The 26788-nt window shown below is 46.7% G+C and overlaps 2 protein-coding genes across 5 annotated transcripts in view; both read right to left on the bottom strand.

Annotated features, from left to right (window-relative positions):
* nudcd3 (NudC domain containing 3) overlaps positions 1 to 8825 on the bottom strand; it is a 47171-nt gene extending 38346 nt beyond the window's left edge. The window contains exon 1 of the mRNA XM_060856433.1: positions 8512 to 8825. Coding sequence (XP_060712416.1) covers positions 8512 to 8709 — 198 coding nt within the window. The 5' untranslated portion in view covers positions 8710 to 8825. The remainder of the gene's footprint in view (positions 1 to 8511) is intronic.
* An 8608-nt stretch (positions 8826 to 17433) lies between these two features.
* The window catches only part of polm (polymerase (DNA directed), mu), a 93537-nt gene continuing 84182 nt past the window's right edge, over positions 17434 to 26788 (bottom strand). For all 4 annotated transcript variants that reach the window (XM_060856439.1, XM_060856438.1, XM_060856436.1 and 1 more), the window contains 4 exons: positions 25419 to 25521; positions 21559 to 21891; positions 19737 to 19820; positions 17434 to 18036 (listed from right to left, as the gene is read on the bottom strand). In XM_060856439.1, the coding sequence (XP_060712422.1) occupies positions 17950 to 18036; positions 19737 to 19820; positions 21559 to 21891; positions 25419 to 25521 (607 nt within the window). In that variant the 3' untranslated portion in view covers positions 17434 to 17949. The remainder of the gene's footprint in view (positions 18037 to 19736; positions 19821 to 21558; positions 21892 to 25418; positions 25522 to 26788) is intronic.

Here is a 26788-nt window from a genome sequence, read left to right on the forward strand (position 1 = left end):
TGAGGAGGGTCATGAAAGAGTTGAAGTGAAGTGAGTTGAAGTGAAGTGAAGTGAAGTGACAGAGATTTTGGAGGGGTGGGGGCGGTGTCAAAAACTGTTCAGCTCTACTACTGACGAGAGCGATTAAAATCTAGAAGTGCAAAAAGGCCACAACTGGGAGCAGTACAAAGTTCTTCAAGGATTTCGGGGTGGAAGAAGAAACAGAGATGGGTAATTTGAAAATAAGCATGGATATTTTGAAATTGAGATGCTCCCAGACCAGGGATTTGTGGAGTCACACATTGGTGCAACAGAGGCTTGAGAGTGTCTCTGTGTCTTATACTGCCTTTTGACTGGGCCAAACTGGGATGGAGGATCCAAATTTATGGTTACAAAAACTGCTGATTCTTCTTGGAATCTTCCGTTCAGGAGTCGAACAGGAAGTTAAGAGTGTGAATTGGAGCACAGTACTGTTAGGGAAAATGGAAACAAGAATGTAAGATCAAAAATAGCGATATTGCCACAGAGAAAGTAAAATTGTCATCCAGTATTTATACAAAAACATAAAATTCAGACTTCTGGTGATTTCAAAATGAAACAATATAAATTAAAGTGCTTTTTTTCTTCTGAAGGATCATTTTTTTTGACAAGCAAGTCCCATCAAATTGAGCACATTTACACTATTAAGGCAACAAAAGTGGCTTTTGATTCACAGGAAAATTTTCCAACAGCAAATTATCGATTGCTTAAAATTAACAGTGGAACCATCGACGACGATGGATTCATTCTATTTCTGTAACATTCAAGGAAAAAAGCTGATCAGATTGCACAATTCACTTTATTGTGTATATGACAGGATACCTTAGTCAAGAATCACAAGCTCAGTCCAACTGTACAACGCTCTCAATCCAAAAGGCAGGGAATGGAGGGTCAGAGAGCTTCAAGTTTCCATCTTTGTTGCATCAGGAACTCTTTAAATACCAGACTTTTTTCCCCAACAGTTCAATAGAAACCAAATGCCCTCCCTCTACAAAAGACTACAGAAACCTGACGTTGCAACAGCAGTAAGTCAGAGAGACATACAGCACGGAAGCAGAGCCTTCAGTCCAACTGGTCCATGCTGACCACACATCCTGAATTTATCTTGTCCCACCTACCAGCACTTGGCCCATATTCCCCTGAAACCTTTCCTAATTCTATGCCCATTCAGGTGCCTTTTAAGTGTTGTAATTGTACCAGCATCCATCACTTCCTCTGCAGCTTATTCCATCCACACACCAGCCTCTGTGCGAACAAGTTGCCCCTTGAGTCCCTTTTAAATATTTTCCCTCTCATCTCAAACCTATGCCCTCTAGTTTTGAACTTCCCTCTCCTTGGGGAAAAGACCTTGGCCATTCACCCTATCCACCGCCCTCATGACTTGCTCAACCTCTGTAAGATCACCCCTCAGCCCCCAACATTCCAGGGAAAATAACTCCAGCCTGTTAAAAATCTTTTCGGAACCTTTTCATGTTTCACATCCTTCCGACAGCAGGGAGAGCAGATATGAATACAGTGTTCCAAAAGTGGCCTTACCAATGCCCAAGACAGCCGCAGCATGACCTCCCAACTCGTATACTCAATGCTCTGACCTGAAGAGGCAAATTTACCAAACACCTTCTTCACAATCCTATCTACCTGAGACTTTACTTTCAAGGAGCTATGAACCTGCACTCCAAGGTCTCTTTGTTCAGCAACACTCCCCAGGATCATACCATTAAGTGTTTAAGTCCTGTTCTGATTTGCCTTTCCAAAATGCAGCACCTCACATTAATCTGAATTAAACTCCACCTGCCATTCCTCGGCCCATCTGACCAAGATTCTATTGAAATCTGAGGTGGAGTTCTTCGCTAACCACCACACCTCCAATTTTGGTGTCACCTACAAACATACTAACCATATGCTCATATCCAAGTAATTTACATCAATGAGAAAAAGCAACAAACCCAGCACCAATCCTTGTGGCACACCACTGGTCACAGGCCTCCAATGTGAAAAGGAACCCTTAATCATCACTCTGTCATCGACCTTTGAGCCAGTTCTGCATTCAAATGGTTAGTTCTCCATGTATTCCATATGACCTAACCTTTCTCACGAGTCTACCTTGAGGAACCTTGTTAATGTCTGATTGAAGTCCACACATAGATCAGATCCACTGCTCTGCCTTCATCAATGTTCTTCGCTACTTCTTCAAAAACTCAATCAAGTTTGAGAGGCATGACTTCCCATGCACAACGCCATGTTGTCTATCCCTAGTCAGTCCTTACCTTTCCAATTCCTCGTCAATCCTGTCCCTCAGGATTTCCTCCAACAACTTACCCATCACCAATGTCAGGCTCACTGGTCTATCGTTCCCTGGCTTTTCCTTACCATCTTTCTTAAAGAGTGACATTACATGAGCCAACTTGCAGTCTTCCAGCCCTTCATCCGTGGCTATTGATGATACAAATATCTCAGCAAAAGGCACAGCAATCATTTTCCCAGCTTCCCACAGAGTTCCACGTTACACCTGATCAGCTCCCAGGAATTTATCCACCTTGATGCGTTTTAAGACATCGAGCACCACCTCCTCCTCTGTAATGTGGGCATTTTTCAAGATGCTACTATTTATTTCCCCAAGTTCTCCATCAACACAGTAAACACTGATACAAAATACTCATTTAATATCTCCCCCATCTCCTGGTTCCACAAATAGACAGTCTTGCTGAATTTTAAAGTGTCCCATTTTCTCTCTTATTACTCTTTTGTCCTTAATGTATTTGCACAATCCTTCTGAATTCACAGACACACTATTTGCCCTCCTGACTTCACTCTTAAGTTTACTGCTACTGCCTTTATACTCTCATTGAGCCCCTTGAGCAGACTCCAGATGAGAGAGGGATGCAGCACCAACGATGTCATTGAGTCATGGAGAAAGAGGTGAGTCAGGAGGGCCTAAGAAAGTCAGGAAAGTAATTGTTCCAAGTAGCCAACAAAGAGACAGGCATAATTGGGGCTTATGACCATACCTTAGATCTGAACAAGGTGAGAGGAATTTAAGCAGACAGTGCTCAAAGTGAGGACAAACTCAGTGAGGTGGAGGAGGGTGGTGTTGGATGACAGGGTGGGCTCACCCTTGCTTTCTAGCAAGAAGCTGACAACCCGAAGCCTATCTGATGGGGGATGAACATGTAGAGAGATTGTACATCCGATTTGAAGAACAGGCAGCAGCTGTTGCCCGCAAACTAGAAATTCTAAAACTGACCTAAAGCATCAGAATACAGGTGTAAGTGGGAAGGGACTGGACAAGGAGGGGAAAAAATGAGTCTTAGTAGGAAGGCACACATTCCATGGGGCAGGAGCCAGCATAAACAATGGTGTGCCTGGTGTTCAGAAGTTGAAAGAGTGTATGGTAACTTTAAGACAGAGATGCCTTTTCTGAGCTGAGAGATTGTGACAATACATATGTCTGTGACTAACTGGTAAGCGCAGAGAGTGCAGAGAACTGAGATGTAACAATCAGCTTGGGGTTACCTTTTGATATTAAGGCAACCGGATTTGAATTTAAGTTATGCCCAAAACCCATGTGAATTTGAAGTTTGAATGTATTGACCACACCAGACCAATGGAAAGGGATATAAAAAGACATTTTGAAAATTAGTCAGAGCTAACTGCCCATCAAACATGACAGCACATCATCTGAAAGTGCTCTCAAACAAATCTCTCAGAAAGCACCATCTATTTAAGGAGTACCAAGACAATTTATAGCTAAAAATATTCACAGGAAAAACAATTATAGAAGATGGTCCTGGGAGAAGACAGCAGAATTGGAAGGAAGGAAGGAAGGAAGGAAGGAAACAGCTGAGTCGGAAAACCAGACGGAAGACAGCATAGACAGGACGGACTTTGAGAGATTAAGGTAATTTAATGTCTAATAATTATGCTATTGGAGCAGCATTTTAACACAAATCGTGTCAGATAATGCTCAGTTCAGAAGAAGGGAGCTCGTTTTGTTAACAGGCTACCCGCCCTCGACCTCTTTATAGCCAACTGCCGCCGTGACATCAACCGACTCAACCTGTCCACCCCTCTCACCCACTCCAACCTCTCACCCTCAGAACGTGCAGCCCTCCACTCCCTCCGCTCCAATCCCAACCTCACCATCAAACCGGCAGACAAGGGAGGCGCGGTGGTAGTTTGGCGCACCGACCTGTATACCGCTGAAGCCAAACGCCAGCTCGCGGACGCCTCCTCTTATCGCCCCCTTGACCACGACCCCACCTCCCACCACCAAACCATCATCTCCCAGACCATCCAGGACCTCATCACCTCAGGGGATCTCCCATCCACCGCCTCCAACCTCATAGTCCCACAACCCCGCACCGCCCGTTTCTACCTCCTGCCCAAAATCCACAAACCTGCCTGCCCCGGCCGACCCATTGTCTCAGCCTGCTCCTGCCCCACCGAACTCATCTCCGCATACCTCAACACGGTTCTGTCCCCTTTAGTCCAAGAACTCCCCACCTACGTTCGGGACACCACCCACGCCCTCCACCTCCTCCAGGATTTTCGCTTCCCCGGTCCCCAACGCCTTATTTTCACCATGGACATCCAGTCCCTGTACACCTCCATCCCCCATCACGAAGGACTCAAAGCCCTCCGCTTCTTCCTTTCCCGCCGCACCAACCAGTACCCTTCCACTGACACCCTCCTTCGACTGACTGAACTGGTCCTCACCCTGAACAACTTCTCTTTTCAATCCTCCCATTTCCTCCAAACTAAAGGAGTTGCCATGGGCACCCGCATGGGCCCCAGCTATGCCTGCCTCTTCGTAGGATATGTGGAACAGTCCATCTTCCGCAACTACACTGGCACCACCCCCCACCTTTTCCTCCGCTACATCGATGACTGTATCGGCGCTGCCTCGTGCTCCCACGAGGAGGTTGAACAGTTCATCAACTTTACTAACACCTTCCATCCCGACCTGAAATTCACCTGGACCGTCTCAGACTCCTCCCTCCCCTTCCTAGGCCTTTCCATTTCTATCTCAGGCGACCGACTCAACACAGACATCTATTATAAACCGACTGACTCCCACAGCTACCTGGACTACACCTCCTCCCACCCTGCCCCCTGTAAAAACGCCATCCCATATTCCCAATTCCTTCGTCTCCGCCGCATCTGCTCCCAGGAGGACCAATTCCAACACCGCACAGCCCAGATGGCCTCCTTCTTCAAGGACCGCAGATTCCCCCAGACGTGATCGACGATGCCCTCCACCGCATCTCCTCCACTTCCTGCTCCTCCGCCCTTGAGCCCCGCTCCTCCAACCGCCACCAAGACAGAACCCCACTGGTTCTCACCTACCACCACACCAACCTGCGCATACAACGTATCATCCGCCGCCATTTCCGCCACCTCCAAACGGACCCCACCACCAAGGATATATTTCCCTCCCCTCCCCTATCAGCGTTCCGCAAGGACCACTCCCTTCGTGACTCCCTTGTCAGATCCACACCCCCCACCAACCCAACCTCCACCCCCGGCACCTTCCCCTGCAACCGCAGGAAATGTAAAACTTGCGCCCACACCTCCACACTCACTTCCCTCCAAGGCCCCAAGGGATCCTTCCATATCCGCCACAAGTTCACCTGTACCTCCACACACATCATCTATTGCATCCGCTGCACCCGATGTGGCCTCCTCTATATTGGTGAGACAGGCCGCTTACTTGCGGAACGCTTCAGAGAACACCTCCGGGCCGCCCGAACCAACCAACCCAATCACCCCGTGGCTCAACACTTTAACTCCCCCTCCCACTCCACCGAGGACATGCAGGTCCTTGGACTCCTCCACCGGCAGAACACAACTACACGACGGCTGGAGGAGGAGCGCCTCATCTTCCGCCTGGGAACCCTCCAACCACAAGGTATGAATTCAGATTTCTCCAGTTTTCTCATTTCCCCTCCCCCCACCTTGTCTCAGTCGGTTCCCTCAACTCAGCACCGCCCTCCTAACCTGCAATCCTCTTCCTGACCTCTCCGCCCCCACCCCACTCCGGCCTATCACCCTCACCTTGACCTCCTTCCACCTATCCCACCTCCATCGCCCCTCCCCCTAGTCCCTCCTCCCTACCTTTTATCTTAGCCTGCTTGGCTCTCTCTCTCTCTTATTCCTGATGAAGGGCTTATGCTCGAAACGTCGAATTCTCTATTCCTGAGATGCTGCCTGGCCTGCTGTGCTTTGACCAGCAACACATTTGCAGCTGTGATCTCCAGCATCTGCAGACCTCATTTTTTACTTTCTATCACTCACTCAATTTTTAGCAGATTATGAAGAGAAACAAGCTTTTCTGGGGTGTTCATTTTAATGAGCAGAGGTGTTCAACCACTGTGTAATAATAGCAGGTAGTGGTGTTTGTGGATTTTGGGAAGAAGGCAGAGATGGGCTGTATGGTATTGGGAGACTGTGACCTTTCAGGCTGGAACAACTTACTGCCACAATTAACAAATCATCTCTGCACTCCTGCACCAGCAGCCCTCTCTTGCCAGTCTCATCCGTACCAGCCCATCTTCCCTCATGTTAACAATCTCTCCAGTGAGAGTCAATTTAGTCAAAGGATTCACTGCTCTGCAACATCTTCCACACCACGCCTCACTGCTAGCAGTTCCATACATATGATGTACATCCATCAAAATAACCCACCAACAGATGCACTGTTGACATTGACCGAAGAATCAAGATGTTGAAAAAATAATTACCATGGTTATACGTTTTGTATGCCTGTCACTTTTCAAGAAATAGGCAAAGGTTAAACGGCGCAGTTTGACAAGCACGTGTCGGCACTCACTGGTCACACAACATACACCTGAAACTGAACAATGTGAAGGACAAACAGAAACGGTTGGAGAAACTCAGCAGGTCTAGCAAGAACTGCACAGAGAGAATTAACATTGAGGGTGACAAGTTCATAGATCCTTGAAGGTATTGTCGATGTAGACAGGGTAGATACAATAGTGAAGGCGATGTTTGGTACACTTTCCTTTATTAATCAGTGCACCGTGTCCAGGGGTTGGGATGTTATTTTGTGGCTATACAGGACATTGGTTAGTGCATGGATAAGGCAAATAGTGAAGACGTTTTTCCCAGGGCAGGGGAGTCCAAAACTAAAAGACACAGGTCTCAAGTAAGAGTGGAAAGATTTAAAAGGGACCTTTGCATTTTCAAGCAAAGAGAAATGACCTGGAATAACCTGCCAGAGGGAGAGCTGGACGCTGGTACAATGACAACATTTGAAAGACACTTCGATGGATAGGGTACATGAATAGGAAGGGCTTCTATGGATATGGGCCAAGTGCTGGCAAAAGAGACTAGATTAATTTATCTGGTCGACATGGATGAGTTGAAGTGAAGGGTCTGCTTCTGTGCTGTACATTTTTATGACTCCACCAATTACACTAGTCCCACTTTCCTGCACCCATCTCATAGTCTTGACTGTTATCACACTTCAAGTGTTTGTCTGATTAGTTTTTAGGGATTGTGAGGTTACTCTGCTCTCCTCCCCTTCCAGGCTGTGTACTCCAGATCTCCACCACCCACTCTCAACCTTCTTCAGGACAGGGCCCCCTTGCTCTTGACCCTTGGGCTGAGGGAAACAGCTGCTTTTCTTAGAAAAAGAAATCCACCCAGTCCATGCCCATCATCATTGGAGCAGGAGGGACTTGAATCCAGATCTCTTTACCCAGAGGCGGGGTCACTACCAACACAAGCCATGAAAAGCCCAGTTTGAGTGGGTGCGGGGGGTGGGGGGGGGGGGGGGGAGGGGATGGGTGTGGGGATGGGAGTACGGGGGTGTCGGAGAGGCCAGGGGAGAGGCAGGGGCTGGGGGAGGGAGGGGGAGGGGAGAGTGGGAGGGGGCAAAGGGGCTGGGGGGAGGGGGAGGAGCTGGGGGGAGGGGGAGGAGCTAGGGGGAGGGGAGGGGAGGGGAGGGGGCGGAGTTGGGGGAGGGGGAGGGGGAGGGGAGGAGCTGGGGGAGGGGGAGGGGGAGGAGCTGGGGGAGGGGGAGGAGCTGGGGGAGGGGGAGGGGGCAGAGCTGGGGGGGAGGGGGCAGAGCTGGGGGGGAGGGGGCAGAGCTGGGGGGGAGGGGGCAGAGCTGGGGGGGAGGGGGAGGGGGGGAGGCGGAGCTGGGGAGGGGGCGGAGCTGGGTGAGGCGATGGGGGCGGAGCTGGGTGAGGCGATGGGGGCGGAGCTGGGGGGAGGGGGCGGAGCTGGGGGCGGAGCTGGGGGGGAGGGGGCGGAGCTGGGTGAGGCGATGGGGGCGGAGCTGGGTGAGGCGATGGGGGCGGAGCTGGGGGGGAGGGGGCGGAGCTGGGGGGAGGGGGCGGAGCTGGGGGCGGAGCTGGGGGGGAGGGGGCGGAGCTGGGTGAGGCGATGGGAGCCGGTGGCCCGCTCCGAGCACACCGCCCCCCCGGCCCCCCCGGTCCCCCCGGAGCCGGTGCGGGGCTGAGCACTCACCCTCAGCGCCAGTTTCTCGGCCACCCCGGGCGGGAAGCCCAGCCTGTCCTCCCTCAGCGCCATCACGCGGAAAAAGTCGGTCTTCCGGTACAGGAACCCGAAGAAAACTTCCAGAAAGTTCTCGATCTTTCCGACGTGCTGCAGGATGCCCAGCAGCGCCTGGTCGTACATCTCGGTGACCTCGGGAGGGCCGTCCATGGCCGGGGCCGGGGCCCGCGATCCTTCGCCTTCCTCACTTGGAGTCTTCTTCCTTCGTCCCTTTTGTTTGGGTCTCTCTCTCTCAACCGCTCGCCCGGAACACTTCCGGCGGAAGCGGTCCGTCGCCCACAATCGCCCCTCCTGCGCCACGTGCCGCCACTCTAAAGATTCCCCCGGCGCCACGTGCCGCCACTCCAAAGTTCCACCACCACCCACCACACCCAGATCACAGCCACTCGCTGCAGGACATCTCGGCAGCTACAAAGTTTTCAATGCAGACCGTCCAGTGACACCCCGACCTTGAGGGAGGGAGCGCAGAGATTTAAAATCACCTTAAAAAAACAACACCTGATGAAGGAGCGTCGCTCCGAAAGCTAGTGCTTCCAGTGAAACCTGGTGGACTGTAACCTGATGTTGTGTGCTTTTTTAAGTTTTTTTTAAAAAGAGCGAGTGGAGACAAATAAACGCTGCAGTTGACTAGACAGCATCCATGGAGAGACAGAGCACAGTAATATTCCGGGTCTAGATGATTCTTCATAAGAACTCTGGTGAAGAGTCATCTGGACTCGACACATGAGGATGTCCTCTCTCCATGGATGCTGTCTGGTCCGCTGTCATCTCAGGCATTATTTGGAAGCACTAACTATCGGTCCGCTGCACCTTCATCAAGTGGTTGTGAAGTACAAAATTGTAAGACACAGAATTTATAGCAAAAGTTTACAGTGGTGTAGCTGAAATTGTACGCTGAATACATTCAATACATAATTGCAGTTGCATCACTCTGTAAACTTTTGCTCTAAATTCTGTGTCTCAGGATCTTATACTCCACAATCATCTGATAAAGGAGCAGTGCTCTGAAAGCTACTACTTCCAAATAAACCTGTTGGACTACAACTTAGTGTTGTGTGATTTTTAACTTTGTCCACCCCCATCCAACACCAGCACCTCCAAATCATTTCCAGCATTGGTTGTTTTCAGCACCTGTAGTAGTTTGCTCCGAACGTGCAGCTGATGTCAAGGATGCATTGGATGATGAAGCAGTTTCAATGGTTGCATTCAAAAGGGAATTAATTTTTATAATCAAGCTCTTCACATATGTTTTTTACACTCACCTGGAACAAGGGGATTTGAACCATGACCTCCTGCCTCAGAGAAGGGGCATAATAATGCTTCTTCTTCCTCGGGTCACTAAGGAAATTTAGCATGTCTCTCAGGACCCTCACCCAACGTTTCCAGATGCACCATAGAAAGCATTGTGTCTGGATGCATCAAGGCTCAGAAAGGCAACTGCTCAGGAAGGTGTGAACACAGCCTAACAATCACCCAAACCAACCTTCTTTCATCCATTGACTCCCTATACATTTCTCATTGCCAGGGAAATCACCCAAAATCATCAAAGACTTCTCCCACCCCGGTTAAAATCTCTTCCAACCTTTTCTGGCAGGTAGAAGGTACAAAGGTTTGAACACGTACCAGCTAATTCAAGAACAGCTTCTTCTCCACTTTTATTAGAATTCTGAATGCACCTCTCAAATTTCAAATCTCATGTTGATCTTGCTTTACGTGCATCCCCTTTGCAGCCATAACTCTGTTCAAACACCCTATGATCTTTGTATGTTATGATCTGTCTGTAACCTTTCACTGTACCTAGCTACATGTGACAATAACAAAAAAATCATGTGTCTCCGCCCCCAGGCCGATCTCCGTCACCACACCCAACTCCGCCCCCACTCCCAGCTCCAGCCCCACACCAGGTCTTAGCTTCCAGCCCTGCCGTATTTTCACCATCCCTCCAGAACGACCCCTCTCTGAGGATGAAAGATCAGTCCTCAGCAGAGGCCTCACCTTCATTCCCCTACGCTCTCGGATTAACGAGTTCAACACGCAGCGAGATATCGAACAATTCTTCTGCCACCTTCGCCTCCGCGCCTACTTCTTCGACCAGGATTCTCGCCCACCCTCTGACGACCCCTTCTGCCGCCTCCAACACATCCCATCCACCTGGACACCTCGTGCTGGACTCTTACCCACCCTCGATCTCTTCATTGCCAACTGCCGCCGCGACATTAACCGCCTCAACTTCTCCACCCCTCTCACCCACTCCAACCTCTCACCCTCAGAATGTGCAGCCCTCCACTCCCTCCGCTCCAATCCCAACCTCACCATCAAACCGGCAGACAAGGGAGGCGCGGTAGTAGTTTGGCGCACCGACTTTTACACCGCTGAGGCCAAACGCCAGCTCGCGGACACCTCCTCTTATCGCCCCCTTGACCATGACCCCACCTCCCACCACCAAACCATCATTTCCCAGACCATCCATAACCTCATCACCTCAGGGGATCTCCCATCCACCGCCTCCAACCTCATAGTCCCACAACCCTGCACCGCCCATTTCTACCTCCTGCCCAAAATCCACAAACCTGACTGCCCCGGCCGACCCATTGTCTCAGCCTGCTCCTGCCCCACCGAACTCATCTCCGCGAACCTCGACATGGTCCTGTCCCCCTTAGTCCAAGAACTCCCCACCTACGTTCGGGACACCACCTACGCCCTCCACCTCCTCCATGATTTTCGTTTCCCCGGTCCCCAACGCCTTATTTTCACGATGGACATCCAGTGCCTGTACACCTCCATCCCCCATCACGAAGGACTCAAAGCCCTCCGCTTCTTCCTTTCCCGCCGCACCAACCAGTACCCTTCCACTGACACCCTCCTTCAACTGACTGAACTGGTCCTCACCCTGAACAACTTCTCTTTTCAATCCTCCCACTTCCTCCAAACTAAAGGAGTAGCCATGGGCACCCGCATGGGCCCCAGCTATGCCTGTCTCTTTGTAGGATATGTGGAACAGTCCATCTTCCGCAACTACACAGGCACCACCCCCCACCTTTTCCTCCGCTACATCGATCACTGTATCGACGCTGCCTCGTGCTCCCACGAGGAGTTTGAGCAGTTCATCAACTTTACCAACACCTTCCATCCCGACCTCAAATTCACCTGGACTGTCTCTAACTCCTCCCTCCCCTTCCTAGACCTTTCCATTTCTATCTCGGGCAACCGAATCAACACAGACATCTACTATGAACCGACTCCCACAGCTACCTAGACTACACCTCCTCCCACCCTGCCCCCTGTAAAAACGCCATCCCATATTCCCAATTCCTTCGTCTCCGCCGCATCTGCTCCCAGGAGGACCAGTTCCAATACCGTCCAACCCATGGCCTCCTTCTTCAAGGACCGCAGTTTCCCCCCAGATGTGATCGACGATGCCCTCCACCGCATCTCCTCCACTTCCCGCTCCTCCGCCCTTGAGCCCCGCCCCTTCAACTGCCACCAGGACAGAACCCCACTGGTTCTCACCTACCACCCCACCAACCTCCGTATACAGCGTATCATCCGCCCTCATTTCCGCTACCTCCAAACAGACCCCACCACCAGGGATATATTTCCCTCCCCTCCCCTATCAGGGTTCCGAAGAGACCACTCCCTCCGTGACTCCTTCGTCAGGTCCACACCCCCCACTAACTCAACCTCCACTCCCGGCACCTACCCCTGCAACCGCAAGAAATGCAAAACTTGCGCCCACACCTCCCCCCTTACTTCTCTCCAAGGCCCCAAGGGATACTTCCATATCCACCACAAATTCACCTGCACCTCCACACACATCATTTACTGCATCCGCTGCACCCGATGTGGCCTCCCCTATATTGGGGAGACATGCCGCCTACTTGCGGAATGTTTCAGAGAACACCTCTGGGACACCCGGACCAACCAACCCAACCACCCCGTGGCTCAACACTTCAACTCCCCCTCCCACTCCACCAAGGACATGCAGGTCCTTGGACTCCTCCATCGCCAGACCATAGCAACACGACGGCTGGAGGAAGAGCGCCTCATCTTCCGCCTAGGAACCCTCCAACCACAAGGGATGAACTCAGATTTCTCCAGTTTCCTCATTTCCCCTCCCCCCACCTTGTCTCAGTCAAATCCCTCGAACTCAGCACCGCCCTCCTAACCTGCAATCTTCTTCCTGACCTCTCCGCCCCCACCCCACTCCGGCCTATCACCCTCACCTTGACCTCCTTCCACCTATTGCATCTCCATCGCCCCTCCCCCAAGTCCCTCCTCCCTACCTTTTATCTTAGCCTGCTGGACACACTCTCCTCATTCCTGAAGAAGGGCTCATGCCCGAAACGTTGATTCTCCTGTTCCTTGGATGCTGCCTGACCTGCTGCGTTTTTCCAGCATCACATTTTCAAATCAAATCATAACCTTTGCATCAACCCAGCCCTGAAAAGGGAATGTGATGGTTTACCAAAGAAGAAATAAGGTGCGAGATTCAAGGGAGAACATAAAAGTATGAAACAAAGTATGGTGCTCATTGGCAGATACGAGGGTGAAATAGGTTCCGGACGCGGAAGTCTGCAAGATCTTAGAGGATTTTGATTTTTTTTTAGGTCTGCCTCAAAGGAACTTTGGTGATTTTCTGTATCTTAGATAGTACACACTGTTGCCATGAGCATGGGTGGTGCAGGGAGTGGATGCTTTTGGATTCCAAACAAACAGCTGCTTTGTTCTGGATGGTGTGAAACTTCTTGATTCGATTTATTGTTTGTTTTGATTTATTTATGGATCGCGATATAATGAAAATATAGATATTGTTTTGCATGCCATCATCCCTCATATCAGTGCACCATGGTAACAGAACAAAATGCAAAATATTGCTTTACAGCTACAGAGAAGGTGTCAAGAAAGATCAACATTTAATAACAGCAAGAAAGAAACTGTTCTTGAATCTGTTGGCACGTGTTTTCAGATTTTTGTGCCTTCTGTCCAACAGCAGAGGGTGGAAGGTAGTATAACCAGAGTGAGAGGGCTTTTGAGTTAAGCTGGCTGCTGTCCCGAGACAATGGGAGGAAAGCTGGCTTTCATGATGAGACAAGCCTGTGTTCACAACTCTCTCTAATTTCTTGCAGTCTTGGGCAGAGGCGTTACCATACCAAGCTGTGATGCATGGGGACAGGATGCGTTCTATGGAGCAACCATTAAAATTGCTAACAGTCATTGTGGACCTGCTGAATTTCCTTCGCCTTCTCGGGAAGTACAGCTATTAGCGTGCTTCCTGACTATACCTTTGACATGCATGAACTCGGATAAAACATTGGTGATCTTTACTTCTAGACACCTGAAGCTCTGAACCACCTCCACCTCCGTACTACTGATACAGACATGGATGTGTCCTCCAACTCCTTCGTTTTGCTGACATTGAGAGAGATTGTTGTCTTTACACCGTGCCACGAAGCTGTCCATCTCTTTCCTGTATTCTGTCGCATCATCGTTTGAGAACGAACCCCCACGGTTTATTTCTCCCCAGCACCCATGTCATGTGTGTACAGGTGTCAGACACAGTGAAAAACAACAAGTGTGTAAACCTTTAGTTATATTCCACCACCAGCAAGAAAGGAAACACCCGAGTGGCCAGTGCCAAGCAGTGCCCTTCTCAGAGGGCAATGCTGCATACTCAAACAGTGAAGTGGGGAGGGGGATTAAATCAAGACAGAGTTGGAGGGGGAAATAATACACTCTACTCCCTGCGGTGCCCACTCTTCCCTGAAGATCTCGAGTGTGTTAGTGGACACCATGTGCTCCTTCTCCAGAGACACCCGGACTCTGACATAACTGCAGAAGAGGGGCCAGCAACTTCTACCTTAAAATGGAGGGAAGATTATTGAAGAAACAGTTGAAGGTGGTTAGACTTTAGACAAAACCCTGAGAAACACCTGCAGAGATGTCCTGGAGCGGAGATGACTGACCTCCAACAACTACAACCATCCTCCTCTCTGACAGGTATCACTCCAACCCACAGAAAGCTTGCCCCAATTTAGATTCCAGTTTTGTACATGCTGTTTGATGTTACACTCAGTCAAATGCAGCCTTGATGTCAAGGGCTGTCATTCTCACCTCCCCTCTGGAATTCAGCTCTTGTGTCCAGGTTTGAACCAAGGCTGCAAGGGGGCCAAGCCTGAATGGCCATGGTAGAACCCAAACTGAGCATTACTGAGCAGGTTTTGCAAAACAAATGCTGCTTGCTACCACTGTTACTGATATCTTCCATCAGTTTACTGATGGTCAAAAGTAGTATGATAGGGCAGCAATTGGCTGGGTTGGATTGGTCTTGGTTTTTGTATACAGGACATACCAAGGCAACTTTCCACATTGTCGAGCAGATGCTGGTGGGTTGTAACTATTGTGCAATAGCTTGGCCAGAGGAGCAGCATGTTCTGGAACACAACTCTGCAGTACCATTTCTCAATGTTACATGGAGTGCAGCAAATTGGCTTCAGACTGATATCTGTCACGCTGGGGACCATTGGAGAAAGCTGAGATGGATCATCCACGTGGATGCTTCCATTTAATCTTTTGCACTTGTGCTGGGCTCTTCCATCATTGGGGATGGGGGTATTTGTGGAGCCTCCTCCTCCAGACTGGATGTGGCAGGGCTGCAGAGCTGAGTCTGATCCATTGGTTGTGGAATCACTTCGCTCTGTATATCACTTGCTGCTTCTGCTGTTTGGTGTGCACGTAGTCCTGTTTGGTGGCTGATTGGTTGACACATCTTCAGGTATGCTGTTTTTGACCTGCTCTCCTGTACTCTCCATTGAACTAGAGTTGACCCCCTCTGGCTTGATGGTCCATGGGAACTGGGGGATATACCAGGCCATTAGGTTGCAGATTGTGTGCTCGAGTCGAATTCTGCTGCTGTAGATAGCCCACAGTGCCTCATATGCCCACTTGAACTGCTCAATGTTTGAAATCTATCCATTTAGCACAGTGACAGTACCACACAACACGATGGAGGGTATTCTCAATGCGAAGGCAGGACTTTGTCTCCATAAGGACTGCATGGTGATCACTGTTATGGATACTGTCAATAACAGATACACCTGCAGCAAGCAAATTGCTCAGCATGAGGTCAAGGATGTTTTTCTCTCTTGTTGGTTCCCTCACCACCTGCGACCACAAGCGAGGAATTGGGGGGAAGGGTGGTGGTGGTGGTGATAGAGGTGAGATGAATGAGTCACTGATAAAGTCACTCTCTGTCTCTGAGCATCCCTCAGGCAGATGGGGATATTGCTGAGTGTGGAGTGGTTTCTTCTGAAAGGGAAAGTGGTCTCGGGATCCAAACAAAGATAGTTTTCTTTTCTTTTAAAAATATACTTTATTCATAAAACCTCTTTATCTGCAGACATAATCACTGGAACAGTTCAGTTCTGTACTGTCTTTACACATGGAAAATAAACATACCCAAGGCATTTCTCACTTACACAAGTTTATATTTGGACAGTTCCACTGCTTCTGCTCAGTTGTTATGTTTACAATCAGTCCGTCACCCCAGTCTGATTGGCGACAATTAGTCAGCAATCCCACTGAAGTCCAGTTGTCTGTAACCCGCTGAACTGATTTTGGGTATCAGTCACCAGGGAACAGCCCAGTTCAGTGAACTTGACTGTCAATGCCCCATCCATTCGGTTATCTGTGGTTCATGTCTAACAGTATAGCTGTCTTTCTTTTAACATTCAGTCATGGTAGTTGGTACCATTAGCTAGGCCAGCTTTTATTGTCCATTTTGAATTGCCTTGGACAAGATGATGGTGAGATGCCTTCTTCAAACACTGCCCATGGCTGCAGGTCCTCCCACAATGCTACATCAAAGTGTCTTTGAACATTTGACCCTGTAGCATTGAAGGAGTGACAATATAGTTGCATGTCTGTATGCTGTGCGATTTGAAGGGAACCTTGCTGTTGATGCTCCCATATGTCTGTTAATCTGTCCTTCATGATGGTGTAGGTTGGGGGTTTGATAAGTGATATCACGTGGTGAATTGTAGCAGTGCATCTTGCAGACAGTGATGTCACTATATATAGGTGGTGAAGGGAGTGAATGGTGAAGGTAGTTAATGCAGTAATCGTCAGGCAAGCTGCTTGGTCCTGGACATGGTTCAGCTTCTTCAGTGTAGTTACAGCAAGTGTGGAGAATTCCACCACATTCCTGACTTGTAGCGTGGCGATGGTGGACAGGTTTTTGGAGTCAGGAGATGAGTTACTCACTGCAGGATTTCTATTCTCTGACTTCCTCTTGTAGCCTTTTCAGAAGAGAGGATGGCTTGGTGGCATTATTACTGGACTATTCATCAAGAAACAGCAAGTAAGGTCCTGCAAATCTGGGTTCAAATCCCACCAATTGTCGATGATGGAAATTGAATTCAATAAAAGTCTTGGATCCCAAAAAATGTCAACGAACTATTACATTTGATTAAATTAGTGTCAAACATACATCATCTAAAATGATCCAGCCCAGAGGACATTATTCAATCCTCTGTGTTAGTGGTAGCTCTTTGAATAGCTGTCCAATTAGTGCCAGTCTGTGCTCTTTAACCACAGCCCTGTAAAGATTTCTAGCAAGGCTTTATTCAATTCAGTTCTGAATTGACTCTGTTTCCAGTATCATTTTAGACAGAGGAATGCAAATGAAAGTAATAAGTCCTGTAATTGTATCATTACTGGATTGTTTATGTACCATATGCCTGTAAGACTGTACGTGTAAAAAAATAACATGGGTAGAGCTTATTTCATGAGTTAAGGATATCCCAAACGTCTGTGCAGTCAATGAAGTACCTCAGGTATCAGGACATGTGTAGGAAATGAAGTACAAAGATGACAAAGCAAGCTCAGATGTTGATTTTATTCAGCATTCTTGATTTCAGACAAAGATTGACAACAGCACCAGGAAAGGCTTGTCTTATTTTTCAAACTTGGAGATTTTTATCATACACCTGAGAGGGCAGATGCATAAATTCTCATCTCAAAAAATAGCAGCTCTGACAGTGTAACACCTCCATGTGTTTCAGCTAAGATTCTGTGCTCAAGTCAGTGAAGTGAGAACCTCCTGACTCATAAAGACAGAGGTTCTCACTCAAAGAGAATTCATCAGTTGAACCAACAGCTAAGTATATGGATGCATAACAGAAACATTGATTAACACAGAACTTACCAATTCTACAATATAATCAGACAGGAGCTACGTGCTAGCCAAACAAAATCAAACACTGGTAAATGGCCAATTTTTTACGTGGTGTTAGATATCCAGTTATAAATGTGCAACATACATTTTGTGAGAAGGATCATTGAAGCTGTCCTCACTGTTTCTTCCCCATAGTCTGAGGAGTTGAATTCAGCACATCATGCATTCCTTTCCTGAGGTGGTATGTAATCCAATCCTAAATGTGCAAAAATCTCTTCTTCTGTAGCAGCCATCAAAAACCTTTTCTGCAATTAGGAAGAAAAGAAAAGCTTGCATGTATATGGTTCATTTCACAACCTCAGGCTGTGCAAACCCTTCCCGCCCAATAAAAGTTTGCAAGTGAAGTCACTGGGATAATGTTGACACTATGGAATCCTGCACAGCTAGTTTGCTCAGAGGTCTGCTAGAACAGCTAATCTGGAATTCTGCAAAACTCACTGAGCAAATTAGTATTCGATAGTACACTCTGAATAACTCCCCTGTTCTTTCAAATCGGGTCAATCTTTTAAGCCTACCCATGACAGTAGACAGTTTGGTGGCTGAATGTCTCGTTGGAAAGATATCACCTCATAGTATATTGCTCAACATTCAGTTAGCAAAGCAGGCAGGAGGTGTTGATCTGGCTTTCACAACTGGTCATTTGCATGAACAATTCAATGCAAATTCCAGTCTACTCTGTGTGATGAACACCCAAGACAGGGGAGAAACAGCCCTCCAATATTTGCTCCAGTGAGTTGGTCACCTGTGGCCCATGTGGTGGCTCATTCTTTGGAGGCACCATCATTTACATGATTGTCAGCTCTGTGAATACAACACTGCCTCAGTGCAGCACAGCGTATCAGCCTGGATTATATGCCCAGGTCTTTGAAATGCAACTTCCCTGTTAACATCTGCCAAAACATCAGAAGTGCTACCAGCTGCTATCTGGCTGGCAATTAAAAAAAAAATCATGTTCTTTTCAAAATTACAAATAAAAACCATGATACGACCAGCACACCAAACGTCACTTCAATTTTACTCTCCCACAATTTATGAAGGGGAATCTAATGTATCAGAAGTATCATGTGTTGGCAAGTTATTGTAATTTACAAGAGCTTTTGCGAAATATTTCTTGTTAGGGTCTAAGGATCACCAACAATGAGTGCCCCAAACTGCACTTGACAAGGTAAAACTCAGCTGCCTTCCTTCATAGCTGCTGTTCTCTTCAGGAAGGATATTAGGATTTTGAACCAGTCAGTGAAGGAACAGTGATATCTTGCAAAACCAACAATTAGTTTTCAAGTTTAGAGTTCTGTATAATTTGGATTAATTCATCGGTTTATTCCTTTGGCCAGGATAAAGTGCTTTCTTTCTGAGTTAAACAGCAGTGTTTAACAGATCGGAGAATAATCTGCCTTACAATACACACTTGACCATGTCAGGAGGTATTACTGTGAAATTGACAGCGTCACAAAGAACAAGAGGCTTAGATAGAATAGACACAGACACAGTTATCCTGGTCAATTACTGGAGGACATAAATTTTAAAGTGATTGGTGGAAGGATTAGAGGGGATGTAAGAAATTACCTTTCCAACGAAAGGGTGTCCTGAATTTGCTGCCCATTTTGATGGTGAAGGTGGGAGACCCACTTGATTTAAAAGAATCCTGAGTATGCACCTGCAAATCTCTGGACTAGATGGCACTAATGGGGATTAGAACAGATCAGGAGATCCCTCAGGAAACCAGCATTGACACAATGGCTGAATGGTCTCTTTCCCCAACTTCACTTTGATGCTATGGAATGTTCTGATGTAACATTACTGAGAATCATAAAACACAGAAGGGGGCCATTCAGCCCAACAAGTCTCTGCTGATTGAACAGCCATTGCATTTCAAGGATATCAATGGATTTGACTTGAAGATTTTCAAAAAGGTGCAGAGCGAAGGAATTCAATTTCTTCCCACCTGTTCATTATCAAACAAAGAATGGCTGCTCAAACTCATGTGCTTGAAGTGCTTGGCGTATCTGCGTAGGTCTCGTTCAAACAACTACAGAATATCAGAAAAATCAACAAAAACAAAGAGTCATTCAAACAAAGTCAAAAGGAAGAAATTTCCTCTTTTGGAGTGATTTATTTTTTCTCTCATTTTTGGAATGTGAAAGTTTTATTTTCCCCTTCCCAACACCACTCCTCAAGCTCTCACTCCTCTCTCCTGGGTTTCCCCCACTTTCCCCCCACTCCTGGCCTTCCATCACTGTTCTCTCCCTGCATTGGTGCAACCAACCTTCTCTGCTTCTGGATCTAAAGTCTTGAACTCATGCCAGTCTTGGGTTCCATAGGTTGTCAGGTGTAGATTAGAGTGGTGCTGGAAAAGCTCAGCAGGTCAGGCAGCATCCGAGGAGCAGGAAAATCAACGTTGAGGACAAAAGTCCTTCATCAGGAATGAAAGCAGAGAGCTCCACCCTCGAGGCTCCCTGCCTTCCTTCCTGATGAAGGGCTTTTGCCGGAAGCATCGATTATCCTGCTCCTCAGATGCTACCTGACCTGCTGAGCTTTTCCAGCACCACTCTAATCTAGATTCTGATTTCCAGCATCTGTAGTCCTCACTTTTGCCTTGCTCATAGGCTGTCAGGTGCCTGGCCAAACTTGACTCAAAGGCTAATTTACTGGGGGCTAATTGGAAACTGTAGGGAAAGCCCACATGTTCATCTCAACACACCTTTTGCAGGAAGTGGGCACAATATTCTTGGACAAACACAGGCAGTTTTGCCAGGGTGCTGAACCAACTGTAATGTCCTGTGGAGATCAGGCTTTCCAGGGTCAGCGACTTGCAGGCAACTCATTAAATCATTAGAGTGCACTTTTACTCTACTTTCAACTGTATACAGTTTCCTTTCACAACAGACGAACTGCAATAGAATTTGCAACCACATGGAGTGGTTAAGTAAAAATCAGCAGATTTTGTGAAGAAGACAATAATATGTTGAAATTCAGGGTTGAGCCACATGGGGGAGTGGACTTGATGGAAAGTGTATGAAGTTGGTGACAATGTCTGACAATCAGGGCCACCTTTCCATTGGGACGGGGGATGGGGGGTGGGGGGAATCCTTGCCTTTCTGTGTAATATCCTTTCTGCCTCGAATTTTAATTGATCATACAACAGCCAAGTGCCTTGTACTTTCCCACAGTCTAACAGCAGCCCAATACATTTCATAACCAATTTGTTCCTTCTGTTTGCGAGCGGAAAGTAAAATATCACTTTGCAAGTGAGCAGTGTGAGGGGAATTGTGCAGGTGTATTGGGAGAAGCAGCACTTATTGAACATCTATCAGAAAAGTGTGAATGTTTCAATGAACAGGTACAGATAGTCCTGTTTGTTTCATGGCTAACCAGAGCAAAAAAGATTTATCTGAAAAGGTAGCTATTTCACTGGCAATCAACATTTTGGACATGAAATCATATCCAGGTGCGAGCCCAAACTCTGGAGAGTCAGGAGCATCTTTCCTCAGCTGATCAATAGCTTCAATATGAACAAAAAAATTGTCTTCACATTCCACTTTTCAGATCATCAAGCTGAAAATGCCTGAAATGGAGAGTACATGTGTCAATGTTTGTAAATAAAAGACTTTTCAATCATGAGCCTCAATGTGAATTTATCCAAATGTTAGCCAGTCCTGGTCAATTTCTAAGTTAGTCAGCTGTAACATTTACATTTTTCACCTTCACAGTTTTATTTTTGAAATACTGGACAAGAATACAGTTTTGCTGTTCTTGATTATACTTACCCTAGAACCTGTCCATCCTAATAAGGCATAGGCATACTGGCTGAAGGGTGCAACAACCAGATCCACTCTGATAGCCTTCCAGTCTTTATCCTTCACTGCAGCACAACTTGCACGCTCACATGTTCCTGCTTGGCCACCAAGTCCCATTTCCTTTGCCTCATTCACAGCCAAAGAGTCATGATCACCTGGCGTGTTCAGGTCTACAACATTTCCCATATCCTTCTGCAGTTTGAAGATTAAATAACACTTTGCAAAATGATCAAATATCTCCGGCTCCTTGGTCTTCCACTTTTGGTCCCTGTTGTCTGTGATGTCATCATACAAGATCATACCCTAAAATATTTGGAAAATAACCATGTAAATAAATATCTACTCTTCACACAGAAATAATCTCAGCTCTTTTACTCAGGACTGCATGACCAAATTTCTTACAAGTTGATATATATTCATGACGCAAGGAAGCACTCAGTTACCAAGTACAATAACAAAATCTCTCCTCAGCCTGCTTAAAAGGAACATTTTCTATGACCTAGTTCGAGCCATGATTGTAAACATTATAAAGTCTTGTAACTTTTACAACTAATTTTTAATCTCAAAGTAGTTTCAGGAAAGCAAATGAAAAATAATTGCCCAGCTTCTGCGACAGGAAGACTAGTGAAGTGATCTGCAGAGTTCTCATGGGCAAGTTTTGGGGCAGGATTCCACAGGAAGGGAAAGTGGCCCACAAGGCAGATAGATTGGAACTCACCTCTTGACAAACTGAGCAGCCATAGATCAAGTTGAAAAGCTCAAATGGCAGTTTCACATTCAGCCGCCTTATTGGATTGATTGTACAACCCACTTCCTTGGAATGGATCAGCATTCATTTCAGTTTCATTTCCTGCTTCACTTCAAGCCTCAACAGGTGGATTTAAAATTTAGGAAGCTTATTTTTAAAACTTCCAACCCAACTTGGACTCATCCCTTCTCAGTTAAAACTCTCCAGTTTGCAATGATCTGTATGCTTGGACAAGCCTCTTGTCGGGGTTTGTGTTCTTATCTTCTGTGACCTGACTGGGCTGGAGAATATTCTGCAAAGGGGTCAAGCGATTCCCTGATGATTGAATTGCTAGATTCCAAAAATTGCCAATGTGACGGGAGAAACAGTTGGAAAACAAAGGTTGGATTGAAAGCTAAATTGGCGCTATCTCTGGCAATTCAGAAGGCACGGAGCTCATGCAAGGTTCTCCCCAAGGGGAAGAGTTTTCAGTTTAATAGCCTTCAAACAGATTTAGGATTTGAAGAATACAGCTCATTCAGTTTTTTTTTCTTTTCGATTCATTTACAGGGTGTGGGCAAAGCTGGCAAGGCCAGTATTTACTGTCCATCCCTCATTTCCCAGAAGCCAGTAAGGAGTCAACCATGTTGCTATGACTTCCGTGTCACACGTTGGCCAGACCGGGTAAGGACTGCAGTTTCCTGCCCTAGAGGACGTGAATGAATCAGGTGAGTTCATCCAACAAATCAACATGACTAGACCAACAATTCCAGGTTGTTTTAATTCAATCTGTGACAGTGCTGTCACTTTAAAAAAGTTAGAGTTGATTTGGGTTTTTTTCAAGAGAGAGGTCATAAAGGCAGTGGTGTGGAAATGTCTCCCTTAACAGTGGCAGGGAATGGCCAATTCTCCCATTCCAGGATTTTTCTCGTTAGGTTTTGTGGTAGCAGTCACAGAAGCTGCTGCAGTGTAAAAGGTTCCATGCATCAGCAGATGATCCCTGCCGGACCTTTCTCTTTGAAATCTCTCATTCCTGTAAGAACCTGGGTTTGAATTTAGTTTTTGGCAAGTGGTGTGCTTATGGGATGTTATGGGAATTGGAACAGCTCCTTAGTTGAGTCGGTTAAGTTTTCCAATAGTTTAGTTATTCTAAATTCCGTTTTCTTTTGTTTGCACTTCAACTGTAGTGTTTAAATAAATCCTGTATTGCTTCAAGCCTAGTGGTTTGACCATCTACATCACACCTGGAATATTGACTTCACATCTGCCCTTTACTCAGAAAAAATTAGGATTGAGGCTACCTTCTTCCAATATTTTGAGGGAGTCTGGCCTGGCCCATAACAATCCATCTCCATGGCGGGATTCGAACATGGGTTCTGAGAACACTACCTGGATCTCAAGAGTAGTTGTTTCCTTCAAGGTGCGTTGCAAAGAACAGAGACTGAGTAAAGGGAAGGCAATAGATTGTGCACTGGCTAAGACCCTTACTATTGTCACTATTTCCAGAGCTGACCAGGTTCTCTCAGGGGGTTGGCCAGCAAAGTGTCTGATCAGTCGATGCAGTCAGGACTAGCCTGTTTGAAGTGAAAGATGGTTCATTGACACGTGCCTCGTTGCTGGTCACTGAGTCCAGCGACTTCAAATGGAATTCAACTGCAGGCAACTGGCCCTCAATGGCCAAAACAGTCGAATGGAAATTCAGAGTTACTGCACCGTGGTGATCAAATTAAAACACCAAGTGCATGTGGTCCCACTTCTCTGCAGGATGCAATGCAAGCATAAGCTCATTAGGTTTCTTTTCTGTTAGCTTCCTGGTGACTTCCTTCTTTTGGCAGCCCCAAGTTTTGACAGGGATAGTTACAACATGTCTCAGTGAAGATTCTTAAATTTGATTGGCTGTGAGCCCCATCTTGCTGAGCCAGCACAGACGATTTACAGAAGGTGTCATGCTGCACTAGGTATACTCTCAGCATGTCTCTGCTTTAAAGAAATTTGGTCAGGTGAGCTCTGGAAGTTTACTGAAGTAGGATTTCCTCTTAGCATTTTGGAATGAGAGTGTAATTATTGGTCAGCAAGGGGAGAAGTGTTCTATAAAAGAATCAACACTGTGTTCACTAAGGTTTGAGCACATTGTCCTCAAGTGCCCTCCGGAATTCCAATGTAATGGGAGATGTAGAATGGCAAAGTGAAGCTCAGCTCAAGCTCAAACAGAATGCCAGTGTATCACATTCTGGTTCAGCTTGACAATAGGGTACAGAGGTGGATGGGGACAGTGGGGCATGAACAGATATCCTCAGGAGACACCAAAGATGATGGGCTGTGGTGATATTCTAGCCTCAGTTGTTTATTCTTCCCCAAGCTTTGAGTATCTCATTACTGGCCAGTGGAAAAGAGAAAGAGAGAAAGTATTATCAACAATCCAGAGATACAGCCAATGATACTCATATCAATCTAAAACTCCAGTAATAGAGGAACTCTGTATCCAGAACAGCTCAGTACTAAGGGAAGCAGAGACACAGAGTCAAGATAGAAATTTTGCTAAAAAGTGTGTGGTTTCACCCAACTTACCACAACTGATTTTCCCAATCTAAAACTTATTTCTATGACACAATGCCAACTGCTTCTAAAAAAAAACTGAGCATCAGGAATCCAAGACAGAATTCTTGGACTTCCTCTCCATGTAGTCTTAAACTACATTAGACGCTAGTTTTTCTCCTGTGTCTGCTCATCATATTTTCCAAGCTCACCTTTTCCAAAAAAATCTACCTCCCAGCTCTGACAATGCCCATTTCTCACTACACCACTGGCCACAGACTTCCCTTTCCAGCCAGCATCCTGTTACGTAGTCCAATCAATTGTCAACCCATGAGACAGGACAGAAACATTCTGAATGGAAAACATAAATGTCATCTTGTGTGACTGGGACCATGATATAAAATGGGAGAAAGTGAGGACTGCAGGTGCTGGAGATCAGAGCTGAAAAATGTGTTGCTGGAAAAGCGCAGCAGGCCAGGCAGCATCAAAGGAGCAGGAGAATCGATGTTTCAGACATAAGCCCTTTATCTCTGAGGATTTTCTGGAATTAGTCAGGTCCAATTCATACCTGGGCAGCCATCCAATTAATCACTTGGTGAAGTAGACCCTGTTCCTTGCCTTCATCCTGGTGAGTAATCAGAAGGTCAACATCATGGCCAGATTCCTTTCCTCTGAAAATCACAACGTTGGAAATGTGAACACAAGCCATTAACAAGTAAACAAGTCCTTCAAAGTAAATAGTAAAATCATTTTCAGGGGATAGTGGAGGAATACAGTATCACATTGAAAAAAAATTAAAATGCAGTGGTGTTTTGAAATGCATTTCTTTTGGATCTGGTGAATGCAACACAGTGTTCAGTTCCCATTCCAACAGTTGTGGTGATAATCTGATGACAAAGGGAAGAGTGATAAGACAAAAAAAAGTACTGTAAACAAACCAAAAAAGTGCCAGTTGCAAACATGCTGTTGTCTGAAAGCAAAAATAGGAGAAAATCTCAAACATGCAAAGAGACAGAAACAATATGGAAAAACATTTGATGATTGGAAATTAGAACAAAGCACAGTACAGCACAGGAACAAGCCATTCGCACCACCAAGACTGCACCAACACATGTAGCCTTTCTAAACTGTCTCTATGTAATTCATATCCTTCTTTTCCCTGCCTATTCATCTATCTGTCAGGATGCCTCTGTAACATTGCTGGTGTATCCACCTCTGCCACCTCAAATTGTTCAATTAATTGCTGAGTCCAGAAAGTGTCAAGAGCCCAATTAAAACATAGGGGCCCATTCCTCAAGCTGATGTTGAGCTTTACCAACAGCAAGAGAAAGGCTGAGGTGTCAGTGTGAGAGTAACGTGCAGAATTAATACGATAGGTGACTGGAAATTCAAGGTCACATCTGCAGACTGAATGGTGGTGTTCTCTAAAGTGCTCATCCAATCTGCATTTGATACCCCTGAGGTAAAGGAAATGCCTTTGAGAGAAGTAAAGATATTACATTAAATTGAAGTAAATTATGCTTCTTTCCTTATCTGGTACCAGTGTATTCAGTCCTGTAAGACTCATCCTTCTGTCCCTCAGTCTATCTTCTCTGCCATCCTACCAGAAAACTTTGTTTGTCCTTGTCCCTTCCACCTCTTGCTCAAGCATCTCTAATTTTTCCCCAATTCTCCCGCACAGTCACTGACCCGCAATGTTGAGCCAATTTCTCTTTCCACAAATACTGCTTAACCTGTTCAGAGTTAAATATCACACAGCACCAGGTTATAGTCCATCAGGTTTAATTGGAAGCACAACAGCTTTTGGAGCTGTTCATCAGGTGGTTGAAGGCGTGGCACTCCGAAAGCTAGTGGACTATAACCTGGTGTTGTGTGATATTTAACTTTGTACACCCCAGTCCAACACTGACATCTCCAAATCATAAACTGTTCAGCATT

This window comes from Hemiscyllium ocellatum, chromosome 48 (genome assembly GCF_020745735.1).
Source record: "Hemiscyllium ocellatum isolate sHemOce1 chromosome 48, sHemOce1.pat.X.cur, whole genome shotgun sequence".
NCBI classification, from domain to species: domain Eukaryota; kingdom Metazoa; phylum Chordata; class Chondrichthyes; order Orectolobiformes; family Hemiscylliidae; genus Hemiscyllium; species Hemiscyllium ocellatum.